This window comes from Phascolarctos cinereus, unplaced genomic scaffold (assembly GCF_003287225.1).
Source record: "Phascolarctos cinereus isolate Bilbo 61053 unplaced genomic scaffold, phaCin_HiC Scaffold_2;HRSCAF=192, whole genome shotgun sequence".
In the NCBI taxonomy this organism is placed as follows: Eukaryota; Metazoa; Chordata; class Mammalia; order Diprotodontia; family Phascolarctidae; genus Phascolarctos; species Phascolarctos cinereus.
In genome coordinates this window covers 369,945,767-369,971,459 of record NW_027555625.1, presented here as the reverse complement: position 1 = coordinate 369,971,459, position 25,693 = coordinate 369,945,767, and the positions used below count along the sequence as shown (strand labels likewise).

General features: G+C 40.4%; 1 protein-coding gene across 2 annotated transcripts; it reads right to left on the bottom strand.

Moving 5' to 3' along the window:
• LOC144455961 (serpin A11-like) lies at positions 1-25,693 on the bottom strand. 2 transcript variants are annotated; one of them, XM_078150430.1, is made up of 5 exons: positions 25,521-25,693; positions 14,845-15,504; positions 5,684-5,954; positions 2,789-2,936; positions 1-204 (listed from the first exon to the last, which is right to left on the bottom strand). In XM_078150430.1, exons 2-5 carry the CDS (start codon positions 15,485-15,487, stop codon positions 1-3), a joined length of 1,266 nt encoding a protein of 421 aa, XP_078006556.1. In that variant the 5' UTR covers positions 15,488-15,504; positions 25,521-25,693. The 2 variants fall into 2 exon arrangements, with proteins under 2 accessions (XP_078006556.1, XP_078006557.1); XM_078150431.1 differs by lacking the exon at positions 25,521-25,693 and adding an exon at positions 25,422-25,505.

Genomic DNA, 25,693 nt, shown 5'->3' with positions numbered 1-25,693 from the left:
TTAACTTGCAGTTGGGGTTATAATTTTTCCAAGGAAAAGCAAACTCTGGGCAGACACTTCCCAAATCAGTAGTAGGAAGGGCCTGTCAAAATGAACAGTCAGTGGAGATGCTTGGCTCGGGGTCTCAGGCTGGGATAGGAGGATGGAGGTGGCTGCAGCCTTGGTGCCTTTCTCATTCATGTCCACTGTAACTTGATGTAGCAACTATGGGTTGGAGGAGATGGGATATAGGAGAAAAAATTAAATTCTTGGCCTGTGGAATGATATAAAGTCATGATAGGAGGACTTAGAGCTGGAAGATTCTTTGGAGACTTTTTAGTCCAATTTTCTCATTTTATGGATGAGGAAACCAAGGCCCAAATGAGGACTTGGACTTAGAAGTTTCCTATCTTCCAGTCCAACTGTCTTTACATTACATTGTCCTATAAATGTTAGGATTGTGATAAGAAGAAACATTCACCAAGTGCCTATTGTGTCCATAGAACCTTGCCAGTGGCCATGGAAGATACAAGGTTTAGATTGCCCTGGACTTCAGAGAAGTAATACTTTAGAAGTTAGATAAAAGCAGTGAAGAATTAGCTGGATCTCAGACACGATATCCTAATTATCTCAGTAGGGCACGCATTTCATTATGGATATAGTACATACAGACAAGGAAAGAAATGCATACTTGAAGTCTATGGATCTTTATTAAATTAGAGTGGTATTGACATCTTTTTTTTTTTTTATTATTCTAGAAGCAGCCTGACTATTTTTTACTTTTGGAAATACAGCAGGGAAATCTGATTTTGTTTCTCCCATTCCTTGAAGCAGGATGTTATAGGAGAACGAAGATTATATTTAGAGTCAGAGGACCTGATTATGAACCCTAATTTTGCTGCATACTACTTGGGAATTGCATCCTTGGGTAAGTCATTTAACCAATGAGCCTTAGTCTCCTTACTTTTAAAGTGAGAAGGTTGTACTAGATAATAAGCAGAGTTCCTTTAGCTTTAAATCCTGTAATTCATAAAGGAAGAGAACCAGTTTTCAGGCCCGGTCCAACTGAGAATTATCTCTAGTGTCTGCCTTTCTATTCCCTACTGTATTGTTATACCTGCTTTATTCTATGGGACACAGTCACTTGTCACTAAGTAGTTAAGCTGTCATTGGCCTCTTGTATATAACTGATCTTAGATATAAATTAATACTGGAGCTCTGCCCAGTTACTCAGTCTTCCTTGACCTGGGAGGTTTCTGAGCAGAGCCCTCAGAAATCATTGGTTTGAGGATATTGTAATCAGGGTTCATGTTTTTGGGTAGTGTTTGTATTAGATAGCTTTGAGATTCTCCCCGGGTCTATAATTCTTCAGTTATGTCAAGGAATATTCCCTAAGAATTCTGTATTGGAAGTTCAATGTTCCAAGACAGATTCTTGAGATAGCATAATTTAGAGTTAATAGCTCTGGATCATGCAGGATGAAGTGGAAAATGGTCTGGGCCAAGGGTGGGGAACCTGTGGCCTCATGGCCATGTGTGGCCTAGGTCCTTGGGTGCAGCCTTTTGACTGAGTCCAAGTTTACAGAACAAATCCTTTTATTAAGGGGATTTGTTCTGTGAAGTTTGGATTCAGTCAAAGGATCTCATTTGAGGACCTAGAGGGCTACATGTGGCCTCCAGGCACATGTCACCTCACTTGGGCAAGTCACCTCACTTCTATGTATAAACTTTAATTTCTTCATCTCTATAATTAGGGAGTTGGACTAGATGACCTCAAAGGTCTTTTTCACTAAAAAAAAATTAACGTGATTAAAACTGAAATCCAAATTCTCTGACAAGATAATTTCTCAAGATAGTTTTTAGAGGGTAAATTGGAAACTGTCTCTTCCCTCTTCCCTTTGATTTCATAGATACTCAATATGTCTATACATATTTGTAATGGGTTTTATGTTTCTTGCCTTCTCAATGAGTGAGGGAGGGGAAAGGGGTAGAGGGAGAATTTGGAACTGAAAATAAAGCAAAATGAATTTAAAAATAAAATAAAAGATGCTCAACAAATGTTGGTTGAACTGAATTATTGCATTACATTTAAAATTTTAATTGCTATGGACCACCCAGCCTTTCTAGAAGGAATAAACATGAATAAATGAGGCAGCATGGCCTGATGAAAAGAGGACTAGACTTGGATTTTGAAGCTATGGGGCCAAATCTCAGTGCTGACACTTAATAGCAATGTGAACGGGGCAAATGTTCTTAACCTCAGTTTCCTTTTCTGTAAAATGCAAGTGTTGAATTATCTTGGTTTCTAAGATTACTTCCCTCTTGAAAGGGTTATGATCCTATGAATGACTGAAGAATAGCTGAATTAATGGTATAGGTCATAGGATTCAGAGCTGAAAGAGACCTTAAAGATCTTATCTTTTTATTTTACAGTTGGGGAAACTGAGGTCCAGAGAACAGAAGTGACTTTCCTAAGGCCGTATGGGCAGAAAGTAAACTTTGGAACAAAGTTTTGCTATCTAAACACTAAATCCAAAGTGAAGATTAGGAATCCCCCTTGGTCTCCTCCAGGATATTACAACAAAAGCTTTGGGATCCCACAAGAAGAAAGAATTCAAGAAACAAAAGTCACTCTTGTGATGGAGCTTGTAGATAGTATTTTATTTCGTGCTGTTGAGCAGAACAATGGGAATCGCCACGGCTGTGGTAGGAGGGCACAGAGTCCAATGAGGGGAATATGATAGAGGAGAGCCAGTCTTTCATTTGAAAGATGAAAGCAGAGAAGAAACTACTCACATTTACTACCTTACCTTTGAGACTGCCAGGTGTGGTTGTTCAGTGATGTTGGATAGATTGACTTCTGGAGTGAATATACTGGAAAAACCCATTTTGGAAAGTATTTTTTCCAGGCTGTATGCCCCAGAAATTGAAAACTTTGGCAAATGTAAATTTAGTAGACTTCATAAATAAAAAAGAGAAAGAGAAAGAAACAAGTCCTGTTTGATTAGTCATATTGTTCCAATACTGTTCTTCCCTTTCTTCTCCATTTCCTCCCACCCTTCCCCCTTCGTCTTTTGAGCTAAGGGAGATGATTTTTGAAAGTGATCCTTTCAGTGAAGTATTGGGAAAGAGAGGTGCCACCCTCTTGAGGGTGGGTTCCAACCAAAAGGAAGCAACTAGCCAAGGAGCCTTCTACAGCCTACATACCACTTCTTGAAATAACTTAAGCCTCCCTCACAATCCCGTAACTGAGCTTCTAGAATAGGGGATGGGAAGGGAAAGGAAGGTAATGAGCATTTATACGATTTCTACTAGGTGTCAGGCACTGTGCCAAGAGAACTTTTCACAAATATTATCTCATTTGATCCTTAGAACAACTCTATAAATTAGGTGGTATTGTTATCCCAGTTTTACAGTTGAGGAAACTGAAGCAATCAGAGGTTAAATGACTTGCCCAGGGTCACACAGCTAATAGTGTCTGCGTGTCAGATCTGAACTCAGGTCTTCCTGTTCCTAGACTCAGACCTCTATCCCCTGTGCCACCTAGTTGCCTAGAATAGACACCCATGTGAAATTAACAGGGATTTTTTCTTTATCCCTTTCCTCCACAAAACCTTACTTCACTGCCTTGTCATAGTATGTATGAGAACCCAATATCTGTGCTGTGCAGAAGGGCCCCTAGCTAGGGAAAATAGGCCAGAAAAAAGCTAAGGATGGGCCCAAGTTAAGGCTTTGGTGATCTACAGAAGAGGTTTGAAAATGGCTCTTTTTTATGTGTCATTGTCCACTAGGGGATCCATGTTGTGATGTAACACCTGAAAATAAAATACCTAAGGTACCATAAAATACTCTAAGTACCATAGAGTGAGATTTTTTCTGGCAGCAGCAACATCCACATATTTTTTTAAAAGGCATATTTAATCATGCCCCTTCTGATGCTCCTGCGTTCCACTGTGTTCTATCCTAGGCAGCTGACTATCTTGCCTTTCTGAGGTAATTTCACCTCTGCCTGGGGTCTCAAAGGTCGTACCTCACATCTTTATCCAGGGCCAAAGAATGATTTCTAAAATTTCTTTCCTGAGACAGGGAGGTGGTGTAGTGGTTTGAATGTTGGGCTTGGCGTCAGGAAGACGTGTTCAAATCCTATTCCAGACATGGATAAGTCACTGAACCTCTCCGAGATTCAGTTTTTTCCTCTGTACAATGGGGAGAATAACAGCACTACTTCACAGGGGTCTTGGAGGGATCATGTAAGAAAACATATGGAAATCACTTTGTAAACCCCCAAGAGCTCTATAAATACCAGATCTCTGAGGTTATTTCCCACTCTAAAATTCTGTGGTTCTGTGAATTGTAGGTGCTAAGTTGAGAGGAGATAAGTATCAGAGAAAATGTTGGCTTGACCAGATTTGCATAAGATTGAAAGGGAAGGCTGAAGTTCCCAGGCAGAGAGAAAGGAGGGAGCGGGTGAGAGTATCTTATTTTCTTTGTACTTTTATTTAGAAAGTTGTGCTCTGCTTAGTATCGGTCTTTTAATTCATAATTTCAGAAAGTGTAATTAAACAAAGGGAATTTTGGTGGTGGTTGGATATCTGTCTGTGAAAGTGATTTACCAGAGATAGTTTTCCTTTGCTTAAATAACTGGCTAACAGAGCTGCAGCTAGATGACTCAGTGGATAGAGTACCGGGCCTGGAGAAGGAAGAGCAGAGTTCAAATGCAGCCTCAGACACTTACTAGCTGTGTAACCTTAGGCAAGTCACTTGACCTCTGTTTGCCTAGGAGACAGGTAGGTGGTTAAGTGGATAGAGTGCTGGGCCTGGAGTCAGAAAGACCTGAATTCAAATTGGCCTCAGACATTTACTACCTGTGGGACCTTGAGCAAGTCACTTAACCTGTTTGCCTTAGTCCACCAGAGGAGGAAATGGCAAACCACTCCAATATCTTTGCCAAGAAAACCCCATGGAGAGTATGATCCACAGGGTTACACAGAGTCTGATATAAGTGAACAAGAACAAAACAGAGCTGCTATTTCCTCTTTCAATAGACTGTGTAACTGGGGAAAGTTAGAATCAATAGGGAAACAAAAGAGATCACTCTTCCCCATATGCCCTGTATCCTTAGCTACCAGCTAAGATACCTCAATAGGTGGGGGAGGGGGTAATCAGAAGCAAACACTTCTAAGGAGGGACAGGATCAAAAGAGAGAACAGAATAAATGGGGGGCAGGATAGGATTAAGGGAAATATATCTAGTTTTTCACAATGTGACTGCTGTGGAAGTGTTATGCATCACTACACATGCATAACCTGTATTGAGTTGCTTGCCTTCTCAATGAGGGTGAGTGGGGAGGGAGGAAGGGAGAAAATTTGGAACCCAAAGTTTTGCAAACAAATGTTAAAAAAAATTGTTTTCACATGCAGCTGGGAAATAAGATGTACAGGAAATGTGGTATAGAAATCTGTCCTGCCCTACAGGAAAATTGAAGGGGAAGGGGATAAGAGAAGTGGGGGAGAGACAGAAGGGAGAGCAGATTAGGGGAAGGGGTATTCAGAATGCATGCTGTCTTGCGGTGGTGGGGAGGGATGAGATGAGTAGGAAAATTTGGAACTCAAAAACTCAAAATCTTGTGGACACGAATGTTGAAAACTGAAAATAAATAACTTAATGAAAAAAAAAGATACCTCCATAGGCCCTTCCAAATTTACCTGGGCAATAGTAATTTGTTCCATTTCTTCAGGGTCTCTGGCTTCAGAGAATCTTCTACTTGCCTCATTTTCCCTTCATCTGGCAGAACGAGAAGGATGAGGACGTCCTCAGTGTATTCCATTTGGAGTACAATGCAGGCCAGCTCCTTATCATACAAAAACCGATGTTGTGCCTTTTGGTGCATCATAGAGGGCCTAATGATCTTCTCATCGACAGAAGAACTCTGATGCTTCTTAATCCAATAGTGTTTGAAAGGGTGCATCCATTTGGCTTATGACACAGAAATAGGGAAACCGTAAGTAAGTAAAATTCAAGCTGCTATATTCAAAGACAGCTCTTTACCTGACATTCATGTATTCATCACTGTTTTCCTTTCATCCTTTCTGTAGTTAGAAGGGGCAAGGTCAGAGTGGCTGGGTTCAAACCTTGGCTCCACCACTTACTGCCTTTGAGACCTGATCATGTCTTCTAACCTTGTTGAATTTCAGTGTCCTTCACTTTGAAATGAGAGGTCCGATAGGTGAACCATTAAGTATCTTCCAATTCTAAATCTATGATTTTGGGGGGACAGTTCAGCTTTCAGACAGAAAAGCACAGCAAAAATGCTCTATGTCTAGGTTGCTCCCTTAGACATCTTGGACAGTGCCTGGAGCTTGAAAATCATTTCTCCTTTATACGTACCTTATTTATAGTTTACTAGCTGTGTGACAAGTCATTTAACATCTGTTTGCCTCCTTTTCCTCAACTGTAAAATGGAGATAATAATAGCATACCTACTTCCCACGGTTGTTGTGAGGATCAAATGAAATAGTATTTGAAAAGCACTTAGCACAATGCCTGGAATATAGTAGGCAATTAATAAATGCTTATTCCTTCCCCTCTTTATCTACTTTTGTGATCTGGATCTGTTAGGTAGTTTCTACAGCTCCCCATTGTGATGTTCTAAATTGGGAGGTCTGGAAGCATAGTGGGAAGAGCACTGGATCTGGGGAAGGACCTGAATTTGAATCTTGGCTCTTTCTATTTACTTTTCAACCTGGGATCAATTACCTTCTTGGTCAGCCTTAGTTTCCTCACCTGTAAACTGAGGAGATTGGGATTAGAATACCTCTAAGGCTTCTTCCATCACCAAATTCTATGAAAGTAGAATATTGCTTAATTTCTATGTCTGTTAGGCATTATGTACTTCTTCATATGCTGCTTTCTTTAGTTTAACCTTTCATGATACAGAAGACAACTTTATTTTTTACTTGAAGGGGTTAGAAAGTACCATATGGATGTGTTATACTTTAAGGCAATAGGATGTGATTCTAAAAAGTTGTAGGTGAATTTCTTTTAGTTGAAGTATCAGAGGATCCTGGGAAGATGGGAAAGTGAGCAGCAACCTAAGGTAAAGTTCCCTCCCTCTCCTCTCAAGTAAGCCATAATGGAGCAACCTCAAAGAGAGCAAATTTGACAGTGAGAATGAGAGAAAATTGAAAGAACCCATTGCAAGGTAATTCTTACAGAAAAAAAAACCATTACCATTACCCCTGGCACCATGGCTCATGGTGGCACTGGCCCAGGACAGCCCAAAGTCATCTTTAAGATCTCCAATTTTTGGCAGACATTTGCAGCTAACCTCTTCAAAGTATTCCAAGGGATTGTGCTCCTTGGATAATAAGGCCCATTATTCACACCAGCCCTAATGATTGAGAGGAAGGTAAGGAGCCTTCTGTACAGGAATGTGGATCCTGGTAGGAAGGGTCAGAGATTATGAAGGAGAGAAGAGCTTGGAAGTATAGCACAATGTTACATAGAAGGAAGCAGGCAGTCAGCAGGAGGAATGAAAGGTAGAGAGGAGACTTGTTTGCAAAGCTTTTCAGTTTTCTCCTAGCAGAGTCCTAGGGACCATCACCAACTTCTTATCCACCGACCTCCAAAGGTAGGCTGCAGACAAGTTGGACAGAGAAAGGCAGAGAGTAAGTTCAACTACAGTGACATCTCAGTCTCCCTATAGCAGTCAGACAGCATGAGCCTGGGGAGAGAAGTAATAGCAATGGAGCTACAGAAATAAAAGGATTGAAGACAAGAAGAACATTTACGTTTAGGAGAGCATAAAGTCGTCTTTCTCAGAATGTAATCTGGGGTCCTCTAGAGATCCCCAAGACACTTTCAAGGGGTCCTTGATGTCAAAATTGTTTTCATAATAATACTAAAATATTTAAATTTGTAATACAATAAATATTGATAAAGATAACCCATGTAAACAAAAGATCTTTAGGGAAGTCCTCAGTAATTTTTAAGAGTATAAAGGGGTTCTGAGACCAAAAACTTTTAGAACTTCCAGCATCAAGAAATCAAACAGATAATTGCTATATGAGAAAGAAATGAACAAACCTTTCTAAAAGACTTCTCAAATATTTCACAACAAAGGAAATTGAGTTAATATCACTTGAGGAAGGTGAAGATATTACAGAGTTCCACAAAGCGCCTGGAAATGACACAGGAACAATGCCAGAAACCTAAAGAATACCTGGAGCAAAGAATTAAGTAAAATTATAAAAGAGGCTCTTAAGGAAGAAATCAGTAAGTCTAACAAGAGGGTAGGGAATTTAGAATAAAAGACAGACACTATCCATAAAAGCAAATTCTCTGAAACAGAGAAAGACAGAATGGGAGAACAAAATGGTAGATGTAGAAGGAAAATTAGTTAACCAAATCAAAAGATAACAAAATAGTAAGAACATGAGAACGCTGTGTAACAACTGTAACCTGAGCTTGTCTGGGGGTGCCCAGTTCACTTAATATGGAGTTGCCTTTGAGGGGCTTTTGGAGCATATCTAGATTGCCTAACATAGGGACTTCTGGGTCCTCTACCAGGTGTGTATGGGTAACCTCCTTTGATTGGTGTCTTGCGTCTTTAAAACCAGTGAGACTGAATTGATAACGCTTTCAACTACTCTCTTTTTGGCCCCTCTTATTTGTTGTGTCCAAAGGGTGAAGATTCCAGTTCAACCACAAAGTGGGTGTCATGAACTGAATAGGTGGGAAGGGAAGGACTTTCACCCCTTGCTCCTTGTTTTATCCTGGATCTAAGAAACGGGTCTGGAATGTGCTTATTTCTTTTCTATGTTGTTTGTCCTCCTTTGTTTCGGGTGCTAGAGGTGATCCTTATAGGACTTGGGATTTTGAGCCATGGTGACCTTGCAGCCAGGATTGCAGGCAGAACAGTGCAGCCAGCCAGCCCAGAATGGAAACCCTGAGAAGCCAGGGTGCTTGGGACTGGAACCTGAGGTAGAGGTTTGGACTTGGAATTAGGACTAAACTTACATATAACACTGGTATGGTGGTCCCTATTGCTTGGAGGGTCAAGCAGGTTAGATTTTACTCCTCCTCAGGGGTTTTCTGGTACTCTTAAGGTATCAAAGGGTGTCTAGGCTCTCTGAAAATTGCTTCAGTCCCCACTAATGGTATTCCCCCAAGTGTAGGGGTGTAGGTCCATTGTGACCCAGTTCCATTTCACTACTGATAAATTAGCTTTTACATAGAAATATTTACTTCAAAGGGTATAATAACAAAAAAAACGCACTTGCTTTCCTAACACATCAGAAATCTAATCTTCCCATCCCTATTTGCACCACCTCAGTCTCTGGGGAGGGGAAGGAATTACGTTCATAATGTAGCTCAGATCCTAAAGAGCCCATTCCCAGTTTTAAATCCAAAATCCTCCCTCCGGCTTTAGTCCTAGGTACCCTGAGAAGACAGGCTTCAAGGTCATCGTGGCTCAAAGTCCTGGGTCCCATGAGGATCACCTCCAGCACCTGAAACTAAGTAGGACAAACAATACAGAGCAGTAACAAATATTCCCAGGCCCATTTCTTGGAGCTGGAGTAAAAGAGGAAGAAGGAGAAGGAAGTCCTCCTTTCAGTTCAGTTCATGGCACTTACCCTGTGGGTGAACTGGGATCTTCACCCTCTAGATATAGCAGGTAAGAGTGGCTAAAAAGAGAGCAGTCAGAACAGAAGGACTGGCTTAGTCTTGCCAGTTTTAAAGATACAGACAACTAATCAAAGGAGGCTACACCCAAGTGCGTGGTAGGGGATCCAGAGACCTCCATGTTAGGTGAATAGGTGCAGGATATAAAATCCCAATGCAACTGAACTTGAAAATATAATTAGGTTTACTTATAAAAAGAAGACACCAAAGGTAATGATTATGGAGTAAAAGAGGCCCAAGAGGTAAATTCAGAAGAAGAGAATAACTTCATAACAACTATTAAAAAAAAAAGTTTGGCCATGAAGACTACAAGAATGGCTGGAAGAAATAAAATAAGAGACTAAAAGGAAATTATCCATGAAATTAGAGCTCAAGAGAAAGAAGAAAACTAGAAGAAGAATGAAACTGAAAGCGTAATTAATACTGACCAAACAGTGGACCCCTTAAAAACTGAATAGAACAGAATTCAATGACTCCATGAGACAATGAGAAATTTTAGAACAAAATCAAAAGATTGAAAAAAGAGGGGTTGATTATTAACCTATCAATAAAAAAACTGATTTGGAAAATATTGAGGAGAGATAATTTAGGAATCATCAGAGTCCCTGAATACAATGGCCAAACAAAAAAAAGGGCACTATGTTTCAAGAAATCATAAAAAGAAACTGCCCAGATCTATTTAAAAACCAAAAGGCAAAGCCAAATGGAAATAATTCAGTAATACAACTCCTGAAAGAACTATAAATGCAAACTCTCAGTAATGTTATATCTCAAATATGGAATTTCTACATCAAGGAAAAAGTACTAGAGGAAGCTAGAAAGAATTAATCTAAGTAACAAAGAACTATACACAGTTGGTATTACACAAGATCTGTCAGCTACTAAGATGGAGGAGAATAGATCCTGGAACATGATTTTCCAAAAGACAAAAACTTACAACCAAGAATAACTTACTGTGAAAAACTAAGTATAATTCTACAGGGGAAAATGGATTTTTCATAGCACAAAGGATTTTTAAGCATTAATGATGAAAATACTACAGCTGAGAATGCAAGAGAGATCTAGAAAGGTAAATATATTGGAGCAATTGGAGTGGACTAAATGATGATAAAGTGCTTATATTCTAATATGGGAGAAGGAAAGTGTATCTTAATTCTAATGTCTTTGTGGGTCACAGAGAGAAATAAGATAAACATGGTGTAGGTTTACTTTATGTTGTTGCTTATAAGAAAGAAAAGAAAAAGAGAAAATAAAGGAACATTCTAGGGAAAGAAATGAAGAATAAAGGGTACTTACTCTAAATGAGTAAATGAGATGAAACAGAAAGAATATGTAAATATGGAGGAAGGCATAGAAGGAGTGACCATTACATGACTTTCACTTTTATCTGAACCAGGTAGAGGAGGAATGCATTTGCTCGCACTCGCGCGCGCGCACACACACACACACACACACACACACACACACACACACACACACACAGAGGGTTTGGTATAGAAGTCTATTACTGTTAATGGGGAAACAGTCAGGCAAATGGAAAGGGAAGGAGAGTGACAGAGAGAGAATAGACTTGAGAAGAGAACAGTCACAAGCAACTTTAGAGGGGTTGATTATAAAGAGATGAATAGAAATTGCCATCGCTGACCATATTTCATTCCCCCCCTCAACCTTTGTCTTTGTAAAGAGGGGGCCAGGAGGAGAACAAGAAAAAGTACACGATGCAAGGGGGCTGGGCAGAGAAAATGCCCAGAGTTAGGAGATGGAATATCTTGTTTGTGGAACAACAAGGAGGTCAGTGTTACTGGATCAAAAAGTACCTGGGGGTGAGTAAGTGTAAGAAAACTAGAGAGGTGGGAGGGGGACAGTTTATGAAGGGCTTTGAATGCCAAATAGAGGACTTTTTATTTGCTGTTGGGAGTGTTATGGAGTCACCTATTGAGCAGGAGAAAGGCATGGTCAGATCTGTGCTTTTGAAAGATCACTTTGACAGCTGAGTGGAGGATGAAGTGGACCAATTAGAGAGCTACAGCAATATTCCATTTGTAAGGTGATGGGGGTCTGCATCAGGCTGGTGGAAGTGTCAGAAAAGAGGTTAGGGGAAGATAAGTAGATTTGAGAATCATCATTAGATAGATAATAACTGGATCTATGGGAGCTGAAGAGATGACCAAGTGACCACTGAAGGGCACTCATGGTTAATAGGTATGACTTGGACAAAGATTCAGCAAAGGAGACTCAGAATGAATGGTTAGATAAGATGGAGGAATACCAGGAGAGTAGTGTAATGAAAAATGAGAGAGACAGAGTATCAAGGAGGAGGGTGACAGTGCCAAAAGCTGAATAGAAGTCAAGAAAATGAAGATTGGGAAAAGGCCATTAGATTGGGCAATTAAGAGATCACTGGTACCTTTGGGGAGAGAATTTTGGGTTGAATGATAAGATCAGAGGCTGGGAGAGGAATGAAGGCAGCTGATGGTTGGGGTGTTCCAGAGCTGAGAGTTGGCAGGGCAAGATTGGTGATGGGTTAAGGGGGCAAGGGATTCAAGAGAAGACGATGGAGAGTTGAACTGCTTTACTAAGGGGACAATTGGAAAAGGAGGAGAGTGTAGTCAATGCAGGAGTGATGGCCTGGGAAAGAACTGAGAGGTTGAAGGATTGGAGGTCACAGTGAAGATGAAGCACATGGTTTGTGGTTGTAAGACACAGACAGAAATAGAGTGACAAAAAATTGTGATCAAATAAAGGAATTTCAGAGTTTATCAGCATGAAAGTGGAGTATTTATGAGTGATGGCAAGATCAAAGCTCTGACCATCTTTGTGTGTAGTTGTGATGGGGTATAAGAGTAGGTCATGAGAAATGAGCAAGTTGAGGAACTGGAAGGTTATGACCCTTGAAGGAGCATCCATATGTAATTATATTGAAATCCCCTAGCTTGAGGGCAGGATTTCAGAAGGAGAGAAAGACTGTGAGCTAGATACTGAACTCACTAAGGAAAGAAGCAATATGTTTTGAAGGTTGGTAGACAACAGCTACTAGAATTTTGATTGAATGGAAGACATGGATTGAGTCAACTTCAAAAGAGGAGAGACTACTGAGTAAAGGAGGTAGAGTGCCTGGAAGTTGTAATGGTGAGCAAGGAGTGCCTGGGAGTGAATAAGGTGACCTTACCATGCTTGACCAATGAGGAAATGAGTGAAAGTGCAACCACTGTTGGAAAGGGTGGCCAAGGAAGCTGTGTCATCAAGAGGAAGCTAGGTCTCAGGGACAGCTGAAAGATTAAGGGATTGGGAAAAGAAAATATTTAAGATTGAAACAAATACATTAGCTACTGGGTGTGTATTTCAGAGAGAACAGTGGAAGGAGTGGGTAGATTTATAGTGGGACATTGTGGGGTTTGGGATGAGGAGGATAGAAATAAGAAGGCAGGTAGTGGAAGATGGAGAATGGAGTTTGTATAATATGAAGGGTTAGGATCACTGGAGTGGGCAATGCATGACAAGGTGGAAGTCTGTTAATCATTGAGAAATATGTTCAGGAGGATTATCGGCATCACTAGGGGTTGGGCCTCAGGATGGTGTCCTCTCAAGATGTTAGGCAGCTCAGGTGAGACCAGTGGTGAGAGCTGATGGAATAGTATTTGTGTCCTATACTTGCAGGCAGGCCAAGCCTGGAGATAGCTGGAGGAATCAGGAAAGAATAGTGTCTCTTTATCCTATGTTTGCAGGAAGGGATGATTAAAAAGAAATTGGGTTCCCTTGCAAGTGGGAAGAGACTGGTACCCAATAGAATAGAATCCCTCTGACCCCTGCAAGAGGGAAGAGGCCAGGTCAGGAGACCTTTGTTGGGTGGAATGGCTTCTCTCAAACCCCTTATCTTCACAATATCTCTCAATATGTCCCTTTATCACCATTCACACAATGACCACCCTTCTATAGGCCCTCTTCACCTCACACCTGGTCTAATGCAAAAGCTTCTGGTTGGTTGCCTTACCTCAAGCCTCTCCCCATTCCAATCCAGCCTCCACTCAGCTACCAAAGTGATTTTCCTCAAGTTCCCACCTGACCAGAAAGGGACTCCTCCTCTACTAAGTAAAGTTCAGTGGTTTCCTATTACCTCCAGTGTCAAACATAAAATCTTGTTTGGCTTTCAAAGCGCTTTGCAACTTGTCCTCTTTCTATCTTCCCAGTATTCTCAGGAAATGAATTTATTCCCTTTCACAAATAGTTGGCTATCTTAATTTTAGGAGCTAATTAGAAAAACATCATAATGATCATTAGCTTTAGAAACTTTAGTGATAAACTCATCCAATCTCCTCATTTATTGATAAGGAAATTATAGTCCAGAGAAGTTAAATGACTTGGCTATAGTCACTCGGCTAGTAATTAGCAAAGAATGAATTTGAACCCAGGCCTCTCTGGCTCAAGATCCAAGGCCCTTTCCACCATGCCATGTTCCAGGTCCCAGCTTCCCCAACTGTACGATGACAAACTTGTACTTGATGATTTCCAAAGTCCCTTCTAGCTCTAAACCATACTATTTAAAACATTCCGTAATTGTGGTTTTTTTTTTCAAGCGGGGAAATGACTAAGATTTCTGCCTATCTGCACAAATCCAGGTCACCATAGAAGGTGAGGGGGAAGGGTCTCTTCTTCAGATTTGTTCAGTTGTGGTTGATCTTGCTGAGATGAATCTCTGAGGTCCTAAACAACTCTGGACTCTATTATTTTATGTGAAATGAAGTGAGCCCAAGACATTTGCAAGTGTTGAAAGAGACATTGTCTTTTAAAGGTCTCAAAACCTTAGATGGGGCTCCAAGTTCCCATCAAGTGACTGGGTTCATTTTGGCCCAAAGGAACATCTTTGCTTCCTTTAGAGAACATGAATAACTAACATATGAGGAAATGTTGGAAATGGGATTCAAACCCAGTTTTCCCAACTCCAAGTCTAGCACTCTTTCCATTCCATTATCACAGCTGCCTACTTATATAAGATATTTTCCCTGCCTCATCTGATGGCAGTGGGATGCATGGGAAACAAGACCAAAATGGTCATCACCTGGAAGGAGATAGAAACAGATTCACCTATCAAGCACAGGTTTCATTGGATGTTCTCTTAGATCTTTCCAAGGCTGAGGTCCTATGACTCTATGGATCAGGGATCTATTTAAATAAAAATACACACCTTTAAAAAATATGGAATTCACAAGTACCATCACAGTGTCTTGATTGAAATCTTGAAGAAATTCTCTAATTTTCCCATAGGTTTGGTTCTCTATGTATTTGCTAATCTGTCTCCTAGTCGAGAAAAAATTAGTGAAGTTGATGGAAAGTGTTGTGGCTTCATACAACTCCTTGATGCTATGCCATTCCTGAAGTGGTTTTAACTGCTTGTCCAGGATCATGAAACTTCCTATTTTCAGTTCATGTTTTTTGCTGCTCAGGTTTAGCTTATGGATGAGATGCTGGAAACTCTTGTAGATCTCAGACTCAGGTGTCTCTGTGAGGTTGAAGCCCAACCCCTCTAGTATCTGAGTTCGAATTGTAGGTTGGGTCCCAAGGGACAACATGGCCAGAGCCATGGAGATGCTCACGGGGGAGAAGAAAATGTTGTCACTGGGGGCTGCCGAAGTTAGTTCTTTGTATAAGTGTAGGGCAAAATTGGTATTGCCAGTGGAGATTTTATGGCATGGTAGGGATGTTTCTGAGTGAGTTTCATCCTGTAAGTAGATCTCTGTCTTATTATTTCCCTTACAGTCAGGAAGAGGCTGACAGTGGCCAACAACTAGAATCCCAGCCACCAGCATCCACATGTAAGTAGACTCCATATCCAAGGGTCGTAGTTCTAAAAATAATGGAGAGTATTCAAGTTAATAATGCCTTCTTCTAAAAATTTCAGTGACTCCCCTTTGCTATACAATGAAATCCAAGCTTCTAATGCATAAGGCCCTCCAAAGTCAGGCCTCAACCAACTTTCCATCCTTAGTTTCTGTATTTTCCTCAGTATGATCTTAGTTTGAGCTTGCCAAATTCAGATATTCATTCCCCTCAGCATACCTTGCATGTTTCCCCATTCTTGAGGCTTTGCTCCTACTGTTTTTCCTATCTGAAATGCTCTCCTGCCATGCCTCCTTCTATCTAAAGAAAGCCTTCCTATCCTTCAAAGACCATTTCTACTGCTACTTGCCTCACAAAGCCCTCCATGATCACACTACCCAGAAATGCTCTCTCACTAAAGCCAAAGCTAACTCAGCTCCTATTGCTTTTGTTCATAACTGCTCAAATAGTATTTACCTATCATATGTTGCTTTCTATTGCAGCCATTTACATACATGTTATCTCTCCCATTAGGAGAGAGCATTAAGACGTAGCACCTTTCAGGGTCCATGTAGCCTTTGGCAAATCATGTCCCCTCTCTGTTCAGCTTCAGTTTCCTCATCTGTGAAGTGCGTACTCTTTCTCCTCCAGCTATACTAGTGATTTTCAGCTTACCTTTATGTGTTGTCTTCTCCTCTAAGAATATAAACTCCTTGAAATTAGAGATTGTCTTGTTGTTATTCAGTCATTTCAGTTGTTTGTGACCTCATTTGGAGTTTTCTTGGCCAAGATACTGGAATGGTTTGTAATTTCCTTCTGCAAATAATTTTACAAATGAGGAAACTGAGGCAAACGGAGTTAGGTGTCTTGCCCAGGGTTGCATAGCTAGTTAGTGTCTGAGGCCAGATTTGAACCCAGGAAGATGAATCTTCCTGACTCCAGGCCTGGAGTTCAATTCCGTGCACCACTTAGCTGCCCAGAGACTACCTTGTTTTTCTTTCTTTCTTTCTTTCTTTCTTTCTTTCTTTCTTTCTTTCTTTCTTTCTTTCTTTCTTTCTTTCTTCTTCTTCTTCTTCTTTCTTTTCTTTCTTTCTCTTTCTTTCTTTCTTTCTTTCTTCTTTCTTTCTTTCTTTCTTCTTCTTCTTCCTCTTCCTCCTCTTCTTCCTTTTCTCCTCCTCCTCCTGCTTCTTCTTCTTCTTCTTCTTCTTCTTCTTCTTCTTCTTCTCTTCTTCTTCTTCTTCTTCTTCTTCTTCTATTCTTCTTCTTCTTCCTTCTCCTCCCCCCTCTCTCCTCATAGGATTTTGTGAAGAAAGTACTATAGAAACGCTTGCCGATGTGATCTTATGATAGTTCCTGTGCACTCTCCATGCTCCACTGAGTGTCTGAATTGCTAATTAACTTATGCGCTTATGAAATGGGGCAGACATTCCTAGTTCTTTGGATATTCTCTGGGTAAGACCATGACAGCAGTGAGGAAGCACAAGGAAGTGAGGCTGCAATCACACTTTAATAAGTATGTGGAATAAGGGTAAGTGGCACAGAAAATACAGAGACAAACTGCAAAAGGGAGGGGAATACAGAGGCAAATAATATGGTGAGAGGATGAGATGATGGAGTAAGACAAGTAGCATGGGCTAGAAAATGGGAAGGGGGAAAGTCACAGAGAATAACTCATGTAACCGTGGATTAAAGTTGGGAGCACTCAGCTGAATGGACCCAAATGGAGATAGTAGAGTGCTGGTGGTGAGGCTGGAGTTGGAGTCTCATTTTTATAGAGTTTTGGTGAGGGACAGATTAATACTTAATATATTTAAATCATCTCAAAGTTGTCAGTAAAATTTTAAAATCCAAATCATATCAAAATGATCAGCATCATTGGTGTTCTGCTAGTCTTACTGCAGATGGAGGTTATCTGAGGTTTACATATCATAGGACCAAAAGTCCCTGCAAGCAAGGTCTTGATGGTTTCCCCTGATTTAGTGCATAGTCTCAGGATGTGATTTTTGGTTAATATATGACACATTTTGCAAATTATGCTACTTTGACCTTTTGGAAGGTCTGTACGTGACTTCTAGGCTGCCCTTTGCAATTTTACTTCCTGCCACTGTTACTTTATACTGACTACTTATAAACTTGCTACATTGACTAGAAGAGGGTGGGTGGTGGTGGTTAGGGCAACCAGAACAAGATGCAATTTTAACACAATCTATCCCTTAGTCCCCTGACCACAAGCATACATTACAGGGCTTATGGAATAATCTCAGCAAAATCACAGTAAGCATAATAATCGCTATAACCCCAAAGGAATCCTGCCCATTTGCCTAGAAAAATCCAGGACAAAAGATCAGTAAAAACACTCATAGACCCTGATGAGATGTTCTTGATCTCTGTGACAATGGCAACAACAGTCCTTACTCTGCTTCTTCTATGGTCTGAGATGAAGGCTGTTTCTCCTGAGGATTCAATCCACATGCACCGGGAGTTTATGAAACCACAGATTCCTCCCTGGCTTGCTAAAAGGTAGCCAAAAGCTAGCAGATGGTCCATCACTATAGCTCCCAAGGTATGTTATCCTTCAGCCAATTTGTCAAGTTCTCTGTCAGTGTCTTTAATCTGAGTCTTCTGTTGTTCTACAATAGTCATCTGTTCATCTTTCCGCTTCCTATAAACATTTTCTTCCGCATTTTCCCAGGTTACAAGTCCACTAAGGAACCCCTAGTCAAATTAGGATATGTTCCATTGCCTTCTAGTCATGGTGTAAAATGGCCAAGGGGTCTGCTGATGGGTGTTGTTGGTGTAACCTTGCAGAAGGGGAGGTCCACCCCCATGGTGGCTAGGGTGCGTGTCAAGTTAAGCAAGAAAAGTGTTAGAGCACAGGTGTGGATAAGGTACTGGGGAACTAGTGATTCATGAGCCTACCATGTTCCTTCTGGAGCTGCTACTGGGGCTGGGTTTATCCAGGTGGCTGCTGTGGTGTTGAAGTCTTCTGACTCAGTCAAAGTTTGACCACTGGGGGCATATATCTTCATCTGGAGCCATCCAGTGCCTGAGCAATTTATGACACCTACTGGTGTTGTCAGGAATGTCAGACAGAGTCCTGTGCTGTTAGGCTGAGATAGCCCATGGTCAATGGCTGGAGGAAAATCTAAAGGTGTTTGTCCCTCATCTGGTTGTGAAACTTTAGTGAGGTTAGGTGTACAGGAGTCAGTTCTGGGGGTGAGTCACCCTCCCCCAAATTCTGGTAGGTTGTAGCGTACCCAACACCAGGTGAGGATCTGAACAGAAACAGTGGCTTTGGCCATGGTCATATGGAGATTGCTCTTTGATAAGGAGCCCTGATATCAGACCAGCCAGATAGGGAGCAGTCCAGCCTTCTCAGGATATTATTATAGGGCAAGTTCAGCAAAGTTCAAGAGATTGACACAGTTTGGGGTTTCACATAATCTGGCTAGCGCTATGGGGTATTTGCTAAATTCTTCTAGGCATACGAAGGCCAGGTAGGGGGAGATACATGGGTCTGGCTGGTCCCCGCATTACAAGTGAATAGAATCAAGTGCTAACTGGTTAAGACAGGTCAGTTCAGATAGAATCGTCCCCATAGGTCTCACTGAGTATTCCCATTTTCTGGTGATTGAGATGACTAGAGGAATGGATGGAGCTATGACTGCTCTTTTACCAATGATTGGGATCCTGAAAAGACAGTAATTCTGGCCAGCAGCCTTGGAGGATGGTCCTATAGGTTCTGGTGTATCCTGGGGCCTGACCCTGAGTTCTAGCTGGTTCCTAGACCCTGTACCTGGAGGACTTCCAGATTGGTCAGGGCTTCCAGGGTTGCTGAGTGGGGCAGTGGAAATTTAGTGGATAAAAAGTTAATATGGATCAAAAGTGTGATATGCCAACAAAAAGAGCTAATACAATTTTTTTGCCTGTTTTAAGAGAGACATAGCATCTAGGACTGAGGACAGGGACTGTCTTTTGATTCTTTTTGTATTCCTAGTGCTTAGCACAGTGCCGGGAACATAGTAAGTGCTTAATGAATGTTTATTGATTCATTGATTTATTGACTAGGTGATAGTCCTCTCCCCTGATCAGACCATTTATTTATAAATTATTGTTTTCAGTACTTGGTGCTGCATTTCACTCATGAGTTGGTTTTTCTTCCCCCATGTAAGTGGACAATCTTGCTGGTAGTGTTAATATAAAGCCTTATGTGTGATATGACAACATGCATATGAATATGTATGTAACCAATATGTGTTGTTGCTCTCTACAAGGTCAAATGAGATAATAATTGCAAAATTCTTAGCAGAGTGCACATAGTAAGTGTTATATAAATGTTAACTAGTACTGCTACTACTACTACCACTACTACTACTACTACTACTGCTACTACTACCACCACCACCACCACCACCACCACCACCACTACCACCACCACAACCATCACAACTACTACTACTACTACTACTACTACTACTACTACTACTACTACTACTACTACTACTACTACTACCACTACTACTACTGCAAGGTTTGGAGATTTAGGGTAGGAAGAGAAAATGAAAGCAAGAGTCTTCAGTCTTCTTACTCTTCTTACCACCCCTCCCCCATTCCCCTCTCTCATCAGGAATATGGGCTAGTCAAATTCTTTCTAGACCACAACTTTCTCCTCCTACTGAGGGTCTTAACAGGTGTGACTTTTTCTTGGTCTACACCTCTATTCTGTCCTTCTCTTTATGGAACAGAAGCCTCCCTGAGATACTTAGTCTGAGCCACCTCATTCTGACTAACCAATTGCTTCATTAGCCTAGAAGTGCATGGTCCTAAGTCAAGTGGTTTGTTTATTTTTGCTATTTATTCAAATAAAAAAAAATTAGAACATTCTCGACTCAATCAACTCAACTCCTAGCTTGGGAAGAAAATCCTAGCATTTTGGTCAGAAGCTCAAACCTGTGACCTATTCAGTCCTGAGTATACCAGGCTATATGCCGGTGTCTTCCATTTCTCTCACTGCATATAAATAATAAATAGAGATGAGCCCTGAATCATGTCTATCAGTTATGGGTCATATTTATCTAACTATGACAATAGGAGACAGAAATCAGGAATTAGAAACACCTTAAAGAAGTAGAGAAAGAAAATTGTGTAGAAAGTTCTTATGACAGACAGACATAGGGGAAGGAGTTAAGCCTTCACTACCCTTTTATTGATCCCAAAGAGCAATCAATTCCAGCAAAGTCAGTCCATTTGAGTCACACAGCTCCTCCTTTCCCTCCCTCCTTCCACCAAGTTCCCTATTTTATAGAGTGGAGGCTCGCCTGTTAGCCTGTACCTGAGCTGCTCAGACTCTAGCCTCAGAACTCACAATGCCTACTAAAGGCTTAGAGGCTTCTCTCTTTGCCACAACCACTGTGATGTAGCCACCATCCTAGCAGCTGTCGCAGAACCAGCCTGTTGGTGCTGTACCCATCCTTGTTGCCCCGGTGGTTGCTTCGCAGCCTGTTTGAAGCTTAATTTCACTTTCAGCTGCTCTGGCTAATCAACTTCTCCTGCAGAGTTTTCTTCTTAGATTTTAATACAAGAGGTTTCACTCAGACACGTGGAACTTTTATTCCTGTCATTTGTTTATCTCTGTCCACAAGTATCGGATTAGAATCTATAAATATACATATCATATCTAATATCTATTAACTACTAATATCCATGAAATAAACTAATGAGAACATACTATTTGTGATAATCCTTCTGTTTTTACCATAATGGTGTATTTAACTATTTTTGTAAGTGTGTTTTAAGTCACCAAAATATGTCCAAAATTACCATCAGCCTTGAGAATAAAGGCATAAACAATGGCAAAATTTATCAGTTTCCAGCCTATTTGATGTACTGTGAAGTATTTATTAAAAATGACCAATAGTCAATAAATTAAGTGAAGAAGAGAAATGTCCATCCAGGTACTATTGGTTAGTGATACCCTTTTTTTTTTTGGTTGAGCAATGGGGGTTAAGTGACTTGCCCAGGGTCCACAGCTAGTAAGTGTTATGTGTCTGAGGCCAGATTTAAACTCAGGTCCTCCTGAATACAGGGCCGGTGCTCTATCTACTGCACCACCTAGCTGCCCAGAGATAGCTTTTCAAAAAGCTTTAATGGTTCTCTATTGAGTAAAGTTTAGACTGACATTCAAAGTCCTCCATAATCTAATGCTACCTTCCCTTTTGTGGAGAACAATTATGTATCATTGTATTGTACCACTGATCTTGAAATTGGTTCAGAAAACTCCAATGCTGTAATATTTATATGTGGTAGTCATTTGCTATGTACCTTGAATTTTGCTTTTCTGCTTGAGTTTCTGATGAATTAACTTTTCTTATTTATTGGCTTTCCCTCTAGAGGTAGAGAAGGCATGTGCCATTTTTGTGGAGCTAATGTCTCGCCCCTTTCAGCAGATGTCTGTGTAAAACCAGCTGGAAAGAATTTCATCTTCAAACTATGATAAATCTCTAGGCCCAGAATCACAGTTTCCATTAAGATCACCCTGTAGGACCAAGCTATATTAAGTAACAAACAACTTCCTCTCCACACTGCTCCTTCTCAGTCTCCTTTGATGGATATTCATCCAGGCCATGCCCACTAACTTTGAGTGATTGCTAAGGCTCTGTCCGGGGCCCTTTTCTCCATCTATACTGTCTCTTGGTGATTTCATCAATCCTCATGGATCCAATCTCTATGTAGAAGATTCTCAGATCCATTTGTCTAGCCTTAACTTTTCTCTTGATCTTCAGTCCCACATTTCCAACTATTTATTGGACATCTTAAACTGGATTTTCTATAGATACCTCAAACTCAACATATAGGCATACCTCAGAGATTTTGCGCACTTCGTTCCAGACCATTACAATAAAGTAAGTCACATTCAGTTTTTGGTTTCCCAATGCATATAAAAGTGATGTTTACACTATATTGTAGTCTATTAAGTATGTAATAGTATTACATCTTAAAAAACAATTATGTACCTTAATTTAAAAATACTTTATTGATAAAAAATACTAATCATCACTTGAGCCTTTAGGGAGTCATGATCTTTTTTTGCTGGTGGAGGGTCTTGCCTCGATGTTGATGGCTACTGACCGATTAAGGTGGTGCTTGCTGAAGGTTGGGGTAATGGGCAATTTCTTAAAATAAGACAATAAAGTTTGCCACATTGATTGACTTTTCCTTTCACTTGAACACTTAGAAGCTATTGTAGGGTTATTAATTGGTCTAATTTTAATATTATTGTGTCTCAGAGAATAGAGACACCCAAGGAAAGAGAGGCAGATGGGAATGGCAGTGAAGCAGTCAGAACACACACAACATATATTAAGTTTGTCATCCTATATGGACACAGTTTGTGGTACCCTGAACAATTACAATAGTAACATGAAAGATCACTAATCACAGATTACCATAACAGACGTAATAATAATGAAAAAATCTGAAATATTGTGAGAATTACCAAAATGTGACATAGAGACATGATGTGAGCACATGCTGTTGCAAAAATGGTGTGGATAGATTTGCTCGATGCAAGGTTTCCACAGATCTTCAATTTGTAAAAAAAGAACCCTGCAATATCTGCAAAGCTCAATAAAGCACAATAAAACGAGATATGTCTGCATACAAAACTAAACTCAATGTCTTTCCCCCAAAACTCTCCCCTCTTCTAAACTCTCCTATTACTGTCAAAGGTTCTAGCTTCCTTTCAGTCACCTAAGCTCCTGACTTAGATGCCATCCTCAACTCCTTACTCTCTATTACCCCCCATATTCAATCTATTGACAAGTGTTATTGATCGTACTGTTACAGCATTTCTCATATATGTCCTCTTTTCTCCTCTGATATTGCCACTACCCTAGTACAGGCCCTCATCACTTCACACCTTTATTGTTGCCATAGTATTCTGGTTGGTTTTCCTTTCTCAAGTCTCTCCCCACTCTACCCTGTCCTCCACTCAGTTGTTAAATTGATCTTCCTAAGGTGCAAGTCTGACCATGTCACTCCTCACCTTCCCCACCTTCCCCTCCAATTTAATGAACTCCAGTGGCTCCTTATTTCCTCTAAGATTACATTAAAAATTCTACATTTTGGCTGTACATTCCAGTGTCCCTGCCCTCCTTGCTGTTCCTCATATACAACATTCCATCTCTCAAGTCCAGGCATTTTTACTGGCTGTCCTTCATGCCTTGAAATGTCTCCTTCCTCATCTCTGTCTCCTGGCTTCCCTGGCTTTCTTCAAACCTCAAATAAAGTCTCATCTTCTGCAAGAAGCCTTCCCAGTCCTGTTTAATCACAAAGCCTTCTCTTTGAGATTTTCTTCAGTTTACCCCACACATATCTTGTTTATACATATTTATTTGCATATTTTTGTAAAACATATCAAATAATAATAAAAGCAATATGTGATTGCAAGGAAAATATCACCAAGAAAGTGTACATAGACTCTATATGTCTGATTACTGGCCAGTTTGAATTAAAAATGACAATTTAAACATAAACTCATTTTTGGCACTCATGAATGAGGAGTGATAAAAGTGATAGCTGTCTTCAAGTTTACAAAGTACTTCAAAGTTGATAGGAGATTAGACTTGTTTACTGCTCCCAGAGGGCAGAAATAGGAGTTATAGGGAAGAGTTGCAGAGAGGGCCGATTTAGGTTCAATGTTAGGGAAACTTTCCTAAGAAATAGAGCAATTATGAATTGGAATGCACTGCCTTGGGAGGGAGTTGGTTGTCCCTCATTTTCAAGGGAAGACTGGATTACCAGTTGTTGGGAAGGTCAGAAGGAGGATTCTTGGTTAGATATGAGTTGGACTGGATGGAATCTGAGGTCCCTATAAAATCTAAATTTGTGATTCTTTGTTTCTGGCTCAGCTACTTGTCTACCAGTGTGGTTTTAGGTAAGGTAGTTAATTTGTCTGCTCCTCAGTTTCTTTATTTCTAAAATGAAGGAGTTGGACTCATGTTTGAAGGTTCTTAAAGCCACTACCTTGTGATGTCATGTTTCATGTTTAAAGATCACAATAAGGTGCAATGAGAGCCAGCACAATGTGGTGGATAAAAGCTGATCTCAGAGTCAGAATGACTTGAGATTATGTCCAGCCTCTGGCACAGACTGGCCTTGTGACCCTGAATGAGTTGCTTAACCTTTCAGTATCTAAGACAGTAAGCTGTAGAATGTTTGCAGATCTGAATTGGGAAAACAGAGTTTCCTTGCTGAGAAGCTATCAATGTTACAAAAATCACCAGTCCAGAAAAAAAAGAGAAAAATAGTGGGAAAAAAAAGGCTGGAAAAGGGCTCAAAATGTCTTCAGAAAATAGTGGTTTTTCTGTCTAGTCTATGGTAAACATAAAGTTCATCTTTCTTTGGCTGAAGTTTTATTTCATTTGACTTATTGCTCATTGATAGGGAATTTCTTAGGAAAATACCTAAAAAAAAATGGAAAACTCCATTCATCAAAGAATGCTTTGGCATGCCCAAATATTTAAGACCAATTTCTTGAGAAGAACATGATAAGAACTGGATCTGTGATTTCGCTGACATAGGGAACTCCCAAATGGAGAAAGTCTCTTTATTAATTCTAGTTGGCACTTTTCTCTGCAACTTATAGTCTTAGAGAGTCGTCTAGATCTCTGAGAGGTTAAGTGATTTGTCCAAGGTCACACAATCATTAAATGGCTAAGGCAGGACTTGACCCCAGATCTTTGGGGCTCTGAGGCCAGCTTTCTATTCATTATGCAACACAGTTTTTCAGAACAACACACTTTTTTTTTCTTTTTCTAGCCCTTAGTCCTAAACTGCAAGGAGTAGGTTAATTTTGCTTCCCACCCTCTCAGATACTGTATTAAAAGCTATAGACCATGGTGAGAGATTTTCCCATTTCAGAATGTGGAAAAACTACATTCTTACCTCAGAGACTTCCAAATTCAACTTGTCTGAGAAAGAGAAATCAAGATAACATCACCCAAACATATTCATTTAAGGTTTCCAAGGTAAAGTTGTACTTACAGGACTATTCCAAAGAGTCTACCCAGGGCTTCAGGTCTGCATTTTCTTCTACTTACTGAGAAAACAGCCTTTGGAAATCAGAGTGAGCCCAGTCAATATTTACCAGGTCATTTCCTGGAACTAATTTTCAGCTAATGCTAACAGCAAACAGAGAAATCTTTAAAAAAAAAACA

Bases quoted from the DNA above. Each gene is read 5' to 3' on its own strand.
- LOC144455961 (XM_078150430.1), bottom strand. From the start codon at position 15,487: ATGGAGTCTACTTACATGTGGATGCTGGTGGCTGGGATTCTAGTTGTT. The intron at 2,937-5,683 runs GTAAATTTGGAA...TTATTTATGAAG, and splicing joins AACAAATTACTATTGCCCAG to TCTACTAAATTTACATTTGC. The intron at 205-2,788 runs GTAAGGTAGTAA...TCCAACCCATAG, and splicing joins CACACCTGGCAGTCTCAAAG to TTGCTACATCAAGTTACAGT.